Source organism: Sceloporus occidentalis, unplaced genomic scaffold, assembly GCF_023333645.1.
Source record: "Sceloporus occidentalis isolate IW3139 unplaced genomic scaffold, rSceOcc1.0.p SCAF_12, whole genome shotgun sequence".
Taxonomy (NCBI): Eukaryota; Metazoa; Chordata; class Lepidosauria; order Squamata; family Phrynosomatidae; genus Sceloporus; species Sceloporus occidentalis.
Genome location: NW_028316992.1, coordinates 15973174 through 15984977, shown reverse-complemented (window position 1 = coordinate 15984977; position 11804 = coordinate 15973174). Strand labels below are relative to the sequence as shown.

At 41.5% G+C, this 11804-nt stretch overlaps 1 protein-coding gene across 1 annotated transcript; it reads right to left on the bottom strand.

Moving 5' to 3' along the window:
• Window positions 1–200: 200 nt before the first annotated feature.
• RPE (ribulose-5-phosphate-3-epimerase) lies at window positions 201–11474 on the bottom strand. Its single transcript, XM_089477851.1, has 6 exons — window positions 11282–11474; window positions 5853–5932; window positions 3554–3693; window positions 1758–1892; window positions 1462–1548; window positions 201–1104 (listed from the first exon to the last, which is right to left on the bottom strand). Exons 1-6 carry the CDS (start codon window positions 11401–11403, stop codon window positions 982–984), a joined length of 687 nt encoding a protein of 228 aa, XP_089333977.1. The 5' UTR covers window positions 11404–11474; the 3' UTR covers window positions 201–981.
• Window positions 11475–11804: the final 330 nt, after the last annotated feature.

The window sequence follows — 11804 nt, the reverse complement described above, 5'->3', positions numbered from 1 at the left end:
GGCAAAAAGCGCTAACATAAATATACACTTCTTAGTCATACTCAAGGTGGAGCACATTTTCATGTTTCTCCTGGACAGAAACTGAAATGTAGGACATGCCTTAGAAAAGGAGGATGTTCAGTCACCTTGCTCAGGAGGCCTTTAGCTTTAATGATAGAAAGTAGGGTCAATCATGCTGCTTGATGGAGGAGACATGCAAGTTTCATTTTATGACAGAACTTTTATTTTCATTATCATGGTAGCAATTCTCTTAAGATGAAAATTAACATAATATTTACCCATCTTGAGGAGGAAGAGGCCCATTTTCCAGTCATAAGGCACTCTAGATACATCAGCAGAAGATGAGAAAGTAGTAAAATTTCTCAAGTTACTTGCATTATAAAAATTGTTTCAATAGGCAATAATGTAATGTGTTTTTCCATAAAGCACCTGACATTTAACAGCAAGCAGTATGAACCTTAAGGAGCAAAAAAACATTGCTGTTAAAGGTGGGGCTATTTAAAAATAAAACCCTGTATTTTTCTTATTTTTTCTGATTTTGCTATTTCCATAATTATATTTTCAAGTAGACTTCATATTTCTTCATCTCTTTCTCCTCTTAATTCTTCTTTCTGTAGCCTCACATTCTTGGACTTTACCCAAAACTCATTATCAGCCATTCTGAAGACTTTTCTGATCTTGTTTATTTCCAAGCATTTGAAATTAAGGAATGTACAAATTTAGGTTGAATGCAGAACCAAATACATTTGTTTTCCATGGTAACCACATATAATCTTCAAGCAAGAAGTGTCCAAAGTTGCTGTCTCAAGCCAAGTGATTGTACTAGATGAACATACCTACAAACTGGCAAGACAATCTTAACACGTTTTCTGTTCCCTTCATGGCAAGAGAGGAATGAATCTTCATTGCTGCTCTCTTGCTGATTCCATGATGGTTATCACACATGTATGTATATGCACCACTTTGAGTAGTAATCTGATTTCACCGGTCAAGAGAACGCTTTTGAGCAGCTTCGCAACACACGTTCCTCAGCAGGTTAATCACGGCTCGGGGGTCATCACTCTTCATTATCGCGCTCCCAGACACAATCATATTTGCCCCTGCCTAAGAAAGAGAATGATGTTTCTTAGTGCATGAGAGAGACTGTTGTATGGCTGTGTTAAAAATGAGATATACTGTGACATAGTCACAGCAGGGTCCCAGATCAGTTTTGACTGTGCTTTTGGCCATTACCAACAAATGAACAGACTCTATCAAAACTACATGTTTCTATAAACAGCATGAAACTAGTATTTAAAGCAGCAACTCAAAATGACCTGAGAAGATTTAGACATTAGATTTCTTTTCCATACAATAAGCAATTAAATTCAGAACAGTCAGACAGAACTAGGTAGTTCCTGAAATTAGAAGATAGAAAATTATAGTTCCAAATCTTAATACAGACTTCTTTTTTAATCTTACCTCTGCACATTTATGAATGGTGTCTGGCCCTACACCACCATCCACTTCAATATCCAAGGAAGGAAACTGTGTTCTCAACCAATGAACCTAGTTATCAGCCCAGAAAGAACAAATTATTAATGCATAGTGTACAGAATACACCAATCATCTGTAATCTATTTTCCTTCTATGTGTGCAAGACTAGAATATCTATGTTTAATATGACAGCATTACACAATGAAACACTGAAACCCATTCCCACTATCTTACTCCTCCCACGCAACTGATGTACCTCAAATAAGACATATCAAATCTACCTTTGGCATCATATCTTCCATGAATTTCTGTCCACCAAATCCAGGCTCCACTGTCATAACTAAAGCCATATCTATCTGATTGGCCCATGGTGCTAGGTATTCTACTGTCGTTCCTGGCTTGATAGCCAAACCAACCTATGGAAAAGAACAGAATATTTTAAAATACTACATTTTTAAAAACTGAATTGGCACTTACATCAACAAAGGAAGTGAGACAGGAACTGTATTGCAGGAAATACTGCTAAGTCAAGGTTTATCCCACAACAGAGAAAAGGTGTACAGATGTGACAGATTGGCTTTCTGCTACTGAGCTTGGATCCACTATCTGATTTGGATGCTATAATTAATACTGATCCAGTGGGTGTAACTTTGACCACTGTTTCTCCAGTAATAACAATACTTTTCAATTTTTACAACCTGAAGATGTAGGTGGAATTCTTGGGAGTGGTGAGAGTCACTACTTGTGTGTTAGATTATTGCCCTTCCTGGATTATTAAAAAAAACCCAGACATGGACTGGCTCAATGGTTAGGAGTGGCTAAGGCCTCACTAAAAAAAGGCAAGTTCCAGCATGTCATAAAAAGCAGTTATAAAATCATTCCTGAAAAAGCCCTCCCTGGATCTCACCATACTGGATAATTATCAGCCAGTGTCCACCGTTTCATTTTTGGGCAAGGCTTTAGAATGCATGCTGGCCTCCCAACACCAAGAGTTTCTGACTGAGTCGAATTATGTATATCCATTTCGATCTGGTGTCAGGCCTGACTATGGGACAGTGTCTTTTAACAAGCTTTAAACTTTTGATAGTTTAATTACATTTTTAACATTTGTGTGTTGTTAATTGGTAGCTATGTTTTTTAAACTGCTGTAAGCTTCAAGATACAAATACCAGTAGTGGTGATCAGCTCTTTCAAAAAAAAAAAATTACATGTTAATCTTACATTTGTATTAAATAGTATCCTCTATATCAGAGCTGGGCAATTGTGGAGGAGCCAACTCTTCCAGGCCACAAAGGAAGCAACATCACAGCACATATATTTCCCATTTCAATTGATTCCAGGTTTTTATTAAAGGGGGGGGGGGGGAACTGCCTCATTTGTGAGTGGCAGGAGATAATTTGGGATCTGAGATTTGCCTGAAAATGTTAACTGGTGAGGTCTGGGAGGTTTTGGGAGCATATCAAAGATGTTCTGGGGAGCCAAAAGTGGGGGTGGGAGGCATACAGTCAGTGGGCCACACTTGCTCTGAGAACACCCAGTGTTTTTGCTGAAATCACTCACAGATTAGTGACCAAATTGACTAGTCTGACCATAAAATCGTCACAAATTTTGAATCTTATCCAGTTGTACTCTTGGATGACTCATAAAGACATTTTAAGGGAAAATGCACTTGCTTCCCCCTGCTCCAGCTTATTCTGCATGCTACTGTGTCTCATGGGAGGGCAAGAGCAGTTGAATCCCTTTCAGATGAGGAATTGAGGGTCCTTTATTCTTCTGCTAACGTGGATTCTGTCTGTGGTCCCATTATCACCTTCTGGCCAACTATAGGCATCCATCTTGTGATGGTGGTGTAAGCCAGACAGAGCTAACATCAATCACTCCATTTAAGCATTCTTATGTGCTGGAATCTCAGAATATATTATGAGATAATGAGCAGGCTTTACAGGCTTATATTATATGCACTTATATAAAATAGGCTCTTGGTATCTGTTGGAGCTTGGTTCAACAGTTTGGTTGCATTTAAGAAGCATGAGTCTAACAGTAATATTCCAAATTTTCTAAACTTTTCCACACTCACCTTCATCCCGTTTTCTCTTATGTCTTTAATGAGCGCCCCTGGATTGTCCGTAGCTTCTATGTGAAAGGTGTATTGATTTCCACCTGCTACAGCCATGGGTTTCACCCACTGTTCTGGCTTAGCAACCATCATATGCATATCTAGAAAGAACAAAAGAGATCAAGAAAAAGGATGTTTTCACTGTTCAATGCATAGAAATATTTATGCTCCTGGAATATAGGAAATGCTGGTGTATGTAAACAGATGAACAAGACCTTGTCTCTCCATGCCAAAAACTTAAAACGTTTTGTTTAAAAAACTAATAACAAAGTACAAATATTTATCTGTCTAGGATCCTTCATTTTAATAAAGGATTTATCATCCTTATGTGTAACACCACACTAAGAAACAAGAAGGTAAGGGCAAAAAAAAAGTAATTCTAAACACATTTATTACAAAACTTAAATTCAAAGATTAAACCAATATATGAACATCACAAAGATCTCATTAGCTGGAAGTAACAAAATACAAGGATTGAAATAGAACAACCGCATGTTATCGTAAGCAGTTGCATGCTGTTACACCAGTATTTAACACACCATACAGTCAGCCCTCCTTATAGGCAGGCTTGCCTTCCACGGCTTTGAGTTTACGCAGAAGGCAAGCCCCGGCAGAAATAATGAGGTGCGTCCCATTATTTTCTGTGGGGCTTGCGCATATGCTCTTTTCTCCATACGCGAGGTGGGTGGGTCTGGACAGATCCCCATGTATGGGGAGGGCAGGCTGTATATAGGTTGAATATCCTATCCAAAATGCTTGGGGCCAGAAGTGTTTTGGATGTTTTTGGATTTTTGAATACTTGCACATATATAATGAGATATCCTGGAGATGGGACCCACGTCTAAATACAAAATTCATTTGTTTCTTATACACCTTATACACATAGCCAGAAGGTAATTTTATATACAGTTGCCCCTTTGTTTTCGCAGACTTGGAATCCATGTTGCTCACCAGTTTTCAGGTGGCAAACGGAGGGGGACAATATGGGGTGCATGCGCGCAGATGCTCCCGGGTTCATGCCACCATTCAAGCCAATGGGGCTTCAATATTAGTGATTTTTCATTTTTGCAGGAGGGAGTCCCCAACGAAAACAGAGGGGAGATGGTACAATATTTTTAATAAGTTTGTGCATGAAACCAAGTTTGTGTACACTGAACTATCAGAGAGCAAAGGTGTCACTATCTCAGCCCCCCGTGTGGATGATTTTGGATTTCTGGATAATTTCTTGTACAGTTATGAACAGTTTCACAGACAGCTGAGCTCTGATCTAGTACTACTCATTTTTAACTTACTACATACTTGACTGTAAGTCGACCTCACGTATAGGTTGAGGGTAGGTTTTGGGGCCAAAATTATGGATTTTGATATGACTTGTGGATAAGTAAAGAGCAAAACTTAGGGGTATGTAACAAAGGATGAGGCAAAGGAAAACAGTACCAGAAAACTTACAAAATTCCAGCAGGCATAACTGTGCTCATACTAAAGGCTTCATGGATGAGAGAATATAAAAGGAGTGTGAGTGCTTGCAAAACAGATGACACTCTTGCCTTTCACCAGGGGATGGTTCCTTTTTTATATAAGAATTAAAGTATAGTACAGTACTTACCTTGACCCATGAATAAGCCAACTCAGGTTTTCAGAGTCAATTTTTTTGACTAAAATTTCTAGACTTATATATGAGAATATACGAGACGTTTTATACCAAAATAGCTAGTTAATCCACTATAAGTTGAGGGGTTGTACAAATGAGTTGTAATTATAAACTCTGCAGAGGCACAAAGATATAAAGGAATCCTGCAGTACCCTTGAGACTAAGAGAAAAAGAAATTATTAGCATAGGCTTTTCTGGACTCCAGTCCACTTTATCTGCACAGCTGACTGTTGCTTGATCATAGAATCATAGAATAACAGAGTTGGAAGAGACCTTCTTATTATTGAGGTATTCTAAAGTGTGTGGCCATCAGTAGTGGGCGCATGGGAATGGACGAGATATTAAAATTAGAAAAATATGTAACTCATAAGAGACAATTTAGTTGAGGATGTGTAGTACGTGGTATAGTTCTAAAAAATACCTTAAAAGCATTTTGGGATTATATTTGTCACAGAATTTATCCAATGCCAACAGCATATCTTGGATGTTAACAACAGTGCTCAAGCAAGAAGGGGACAGAACGAAGTCCATGACTTCTAGCACTAGTTCAAAAGAATTGGTTTGTACTCATAACAAAATAGACCTTTTAATCAATTGCCAATTGCTTACCAAAGAAGGGCTGCTGACCCAGCTGCTTCCGAAGGCTCTCTACAACAGGATGGCCAAAAGTGATGTTTGGAACAAAATGCCTATACAGTTGAGGGAAAAATATTGAAATAGTACAGTTTTTAATATAGTCATGAAAAAATATGATTCTATACTGTTGCAGGGTACTGTACACTTTCTGAACACTACTTTGTTGTGTATTTCTTTTATCATGTTGTAAAGAAATCTTATAAGCCTTAAAGTTCATTATTAAAAATTAGTAAAATATCTCAGATTATAAAAAGAGAAAAAGATCAGTGTACTGCAGTGTAGTGCGTCCACAGATACAGGTGCTCATAATATTCTAGAACAATGACAAGTACTATTGGTTTCATCCTAAGTTTAAGTTAATGTGAAAGTACTATTGGTTTCATCCTAAGTTTAAGTTAATGTAAGTTCAATGAAAGAAAATAATGTCCCCATGTCCTCTCTAAAATGTGTTCTGAACAATGTAGGATGGGGAATGCAAATGATGGAGGGAGGGGATTTTCCAAAACCAGTCTTCCAAAGCCACTCCACCAGAAGACTGATTGGGAGCATGGCAGCTGCACGCCACAACCCTGATCTGCTGCAGCGCTGGCGGAAAAAGGAGCAGTTTTCAACTGCTCCTTTTTTTGGCCACAGAAAAGCCGCCTTTAGTGGCTCTTCTGCACCCTCATGGCGGCTTCCCGGCATGTTGGGGATGTGCGGGATGTGACTGCCATGCCACTAAGGTACCTGGAACCTGACCCATGCTCAGAAGCTGCCCAGACGGTGGCACAAAGGTGTGGTCTGTTTCACCCTTTAATTCCTAAAATAAAAGTTAGCCTGAAGAATTTTACTGATAGTTCTCTGTTTTCTCTTTTCAGCAGCCTGTGACGTTACATCGCATGTTATGTAAGAGAATAATTCTATTACAGTCGAACCTTGCCTTACGCGGGGATCCGTTCCGGACATCCCCCCCGCGTAAGGCGAATTCCGCCTATGCTTGAGCCCCATTCAAGTGAATGGGGCTTGTGTGCATGGCTGCGGGCCCCATTCAGCCAAATGCGATGCGCCGCCCCTTGCGCCCCACACGGCTTGAACACATAAGCTCAAAGCCACGTATAGTCTGTCCGCATATAATGTGGTTGCACTGTATTGCAGTTCTACACACCATTAGGCTGCTTTGAACTGAATTAACTTCAGTGGAATTTATACAGGATTGCAACATGCAGCTTCAACATATGTTTGTTGTTGTTAACTGCCCTTGAGTTGATCTCGACCCATGGTGACCCTGTGGATGAGACATCTCCAAGACTCCCTCTCCTCCCCTGCTCTGCTTAGTTCCTATAAACCCGTGACCTTAACATAAATACATCTAAACTTTTCACTCAACACGTGATAGAAGAACAAGACTGTAGCCCTATGCTCTCTGCTAATCTGCTCACCCTCCAGCCGGTGAGGATAGAGCTCTCTATAACAGCTTTATCCAGAGCCTTCTCCGAGCTTCAGATCATTTTACCACCCATTTTCATGTAGAGCAATTTCCACTGAATGCCTAGTCAGGGATAAGGCTGCAGAACTCAGAGGACCAATCCCACTGAACTGTCCATTGGCTAAATACACAGAAAAGAAACGGGAGAACAGAAGTTTCACTTTGTAGAGTTTCATACTTTGTTTCAGATATAAATATGTTCTGGATCACTATGTACATATATAGGACTACTGTGGTTTCATCGCAGACACTGCCTTCTATTGAAACAGGTCCCACCCAATAGTACTTGGGCAAGATTTTGCTGCTGTTATAGAGCATACCTTATTAATAATTAACACAAGTACTTGATAGAGGTACAGGTTGAGTAGTCTCCCTTATCCGAAATGCTTGGGACTAGAAATGTTTCAAATTTTGGAGTTTTTAAGGTTTTGCAATATTTGCATAGACGTGGAGATGAGACCCAAGTCTAAACATGAAATTCGTTTCTGCTTCAGAAACATCAATACACATGGTCTGAATATAATGTTATACACAGTATTTTTTAATAACTTGTGCATGAGACAAAGTTTGTATACACTGAACCATCAGAAAGCAAAGGTGTCATTATCTCAGCCACCCACATGGACAATTTTGGAATATTTCAGGTTTTGGAATTCAAAATAAGGGAGACTCAACCCATAATTCCAAAATAGTTTATTAAAAATGTGAAGAAAATGGAAAGTGCCACCAAGCATCTAAGCTCTAACAGACAAATGTCAGTGAGGCCTCCTGACCCCAATGTTAAGTACATGACTCTTTACTTGAAAGGGCAGAACAAATACTGCTAAAGGTGAAGCTGATGCTTTGATACCTATGCCAGAGATCAACTTCAACCCTGAGTCAAAAGTCCAAAACACATTGCGGAAGTAATCCAGTTTGAGACTGCTTTAACTGCCCTGGATTGATGCTAGGGAATTCTGGGAACTGTAGTTTTGTAAGACATTTAGCCTTCGCTATGAGAGACCTCTGGTGCCACAATAAACTACACTGAACACTGAGCAAGGGCAGTTAAAGCAGTCTCAAGCTGGATTACTTCCGCAATGTGTTTTGGACCAAAGCGAAGAGGCAAGCATGGTGGCGTAACACATTTGGATCAGCATGTTCACATCAAATTTGGCAAAATGAAAAGGCTGTTATTTTTTTAAGATGACAGCAATCTTGCAACGTCTTAAAACTCTGGCAATATTTTAGTACCTTGTCCTGCTGTTTGCACTTTAATATACACATAGGTAAGTCGATGGGCTGCTTGAAGGTACATACACGCATACATTTCACAGGTCACTAATCAAGTATGTTTACAATAGAGCTGGATTTCCAGTACATCCAGCTCATGTATGCCTTGCCCAAAATAGATGTTTCTTTATGGTGATCATGTGCTAATGATAGGATTAGCACATGATCCAAGACTGTTCAATCTTGTTCCTGCTACTGAATAGGCAGGACTACTACACTCACTGGGTGTGTCCCCCTCATCCAAGCATACTTTGGACATGACGCTCACAAAGGCTGTATCTGCACTGCAAAATTAATGCAGTTTGATGCTATTTTTAACTGATTGGTCACATCTGGTGGCAAGTAGGTTAGGCTAGGTTAGGGTGGAATGATTTATCTGCAGTCTAATTTGTTGTATGCCCTAAAGGCTACAATTGACATTAGAGGCCCACTGGGCAAGATGGCATAGTTGAAGCTACAGCTGCACTGCAAAGTGTGCAGAGTAGGTCTAAGATACACTTCAGAAATAATCCATCTTGAGGCCACTTTAACTGCCATGGCTCCTTGCTATGGAATCCTGGGATGTGTACTTTGTTGTGGCACCAGAGCTCTCTGACAGAGAAGGCTAACCCCTTTCACAAAACTATAAATCCCAAATAAAGTAATATAAATAAATAAATAAATAAATAAATAAATAAATAAATAAATAAATAAATAAAAAATACGGCCACAAAAACAACCTGGAGGCCTCATTTTGGCCCCAGGGTCATGTTTTCCCCACTCCTGGTTTAGACAAGTATATGTCTGTGCATGCTGTGTGCCTTCAAGAAAGTCTGCATAGCTGACCCTGCGTAGATTGCAAAATCAGACAAAATCTATTATCTTTTAGGATATTTATGTGTTGTTGTGTGTCTTCATGTCATTTCCATCTTATGTCAACTCTATCCTGGTTTCCTTCTTGGCACGATTTGTTCCGAGGGAGGTTTGCCATTGCCTTCCCCTGAGGCTGAGAGCATGTCACTTGCCCAAAGTCATCCAGTGGATTTTATGTCTGAGCTGGAAATTGAACCCTGGTCTCCTGAATCATAGTGTAAGGAGCTTATCACACAGGGGGGGAAGCGCCCAAATCCCGTGACTAAACAGGGATTAAATCTGGGAATATCCTGCAAAAGCAGGATTGTTTTCAGATGACATCCTCGACGTTGCTATTATCCTGGACTTAACCTGTGATTAAAGTGGCCAAAAGACACCTCTTTTTACTTGCTATTGCTTTTGCTGAAACTAAATGCCTTGGTTTCATGGCCAAGCTAGGAATCAAACCCTGATTGCCAGAGCTGTTGTCTAACACTCAAATTACAACACTATACACACAGTTGACCCTCTTTAACTACAGACTGTTTTATCCACAGAATCAAGCATCCAAGGCTTGAAAATACTCCCCCCCCCCAATATAAATTCCAAATAGCAAGCCACGATTTTGCCATTTTATATAAGGGACACAATTTTGCTGTATCATTATATTTAATGGGACTTGAGCATCCATGGATTTTGTTATCCATGAGGGGATGGATGAATAGATAGATAGATAGATAGATAGATAGATAGATAGATAGAGGGTGGTATACAGGGTGGTAGAAAGCCAGCATGGCGTAGTGGTGTGAATGTTGGACTATGTGGTTTGGGTGTTCGGTTTATCATAATCCAACAACACCTCAACCACACAGTCCAACATTCACACCACTGCTCTATGCTGGCTTTCTGGGGGCCAGGGCTTGAATCTTGGCTCAGCCATATGAACCCACTGAGAGAACATAGGTGAGTCACACGTCTCAGCCTGTCACACTCTCTCAACCTCAATAACACTCCCTCAGCCTCAGTCACACTCAGCCTCCATCATACTCTCTCAGCCTCCATCATACTTTCAGCTTGTCACAGACTCAGCTTCAGTCACACTCTCTCAGCCTCTATCAATACTCTCAGCCTCCATCACATACTTTCAGCTTGTCACACACTCAGCCTCAGTCACACCCACTCCTCTTGTCGCACTCTCTCAACCCAAGCCACACAGTCCAACAGTCACACCACCACACCATGCTCTCAGCCTCAGTCACACTCTCTCAGCCTCAATCGCTCTCTCAGCGTATCTCACACACACATACACGCAGCTTGTCACACTCTCTCAGCCTCAGTCACTCAGCCTTAGCCATGTTTTCTCAGCCTCAATCACACACTGGCAGCCTCAGTCACAGACTCTCAGCCTCAGTGACTGCCTCAGTCACAGACTCTCAGCCTCAATCAGACTCTCAGCCTCAGTGACAGCCTCAGTCACAGACTCTCGGCCTCAATCAGACTCTCAGCCTCAGTGACAGCCTCAGTCACAGACTCTCAGCCTCAATCAGACTCTCAGCCTCAGTGACCGCCTCAGTCACAGACTCTCAGCCTCAATCACACTCAGCCACAATCTCTCTCTCTCTCTCTCTTAACCTATCACTCTCTCAGCCTCACCCATTCAGCCTCAGTCACACTCTCTCAGCCTCAGGGGAAGGCAATGGCAAACCTCCTCTGAACCAACCTCGCCAAGAGAGAATCCCAGGATAGGGTCCCTATAAGTTGCACACAACACACAAGACCCCCAGGAGAGCCCTCCATCCCTCCATCCCTCCATCCAGGGAGGGAGCAGCCTCACCCGTCCATGACGTCCAGGTGGAGGTAGTCGGCCCCGCAGTCCACCATGCGGCTGCACTCCGAGCCCAGCGCCGCCAGGTCGCTGTTCAGGATGGACGGCCCGATCCGGCACCCAGACGCCATGGCCCCCCTAAAGCCAGGGAGAAGGGGTTGCTAAGCAGCAGGGGGACCCCCTCGCGCGCTCTACCGGAAGCTGCCCGGGAGGAAGAGGAGCAGAGCATGACGGGAAACGTAGTCCTCGAAACCGGAAGGGGCGGGGCTTAGATAGTTTAAGGACACATCACACATGTTACCTTTAGGAGGGGAAGGTTTTGGTGACAAGGGTCTATCCATTTGGAGGGGGTTAGGTTTCTCCCTTGAAGTTGTAGTCTGACACTCAAATTACAACACCACACTGGATGTGTGTGTGTGTGTGTGTGTGTATATATATATATATATATATAAATATATAACTATATATATATGGATGTGGAGGGTGCTGGTGGAATTGGTGCCAGCCCAGTGGCACCAGAGCTGTTAGGGAA

Coding starts and splice junctions, on each gene's coding strand:
- RPE (XM_089477851.1), bottom strand. CDS start 11,403: ATGGCGTCTGGGTGCCGGATCGGGCCGTCCATCCTGAACAGCGACCTG. Junction 1,893..3,553: donor TAAGAGAAAACGGGATGAAG/GTGAGTGTGGAA, acceptor TCTTTTCCATAG/GTTGGTTTGGCTATCAAGCC. Junction 1,105..1,461: donor CCATTCATAAATGTGCAGAG/GTAAGATTAAAA, acceptor TCTCTTTCTTAG/GCAGGGGCAAATATGATTGT.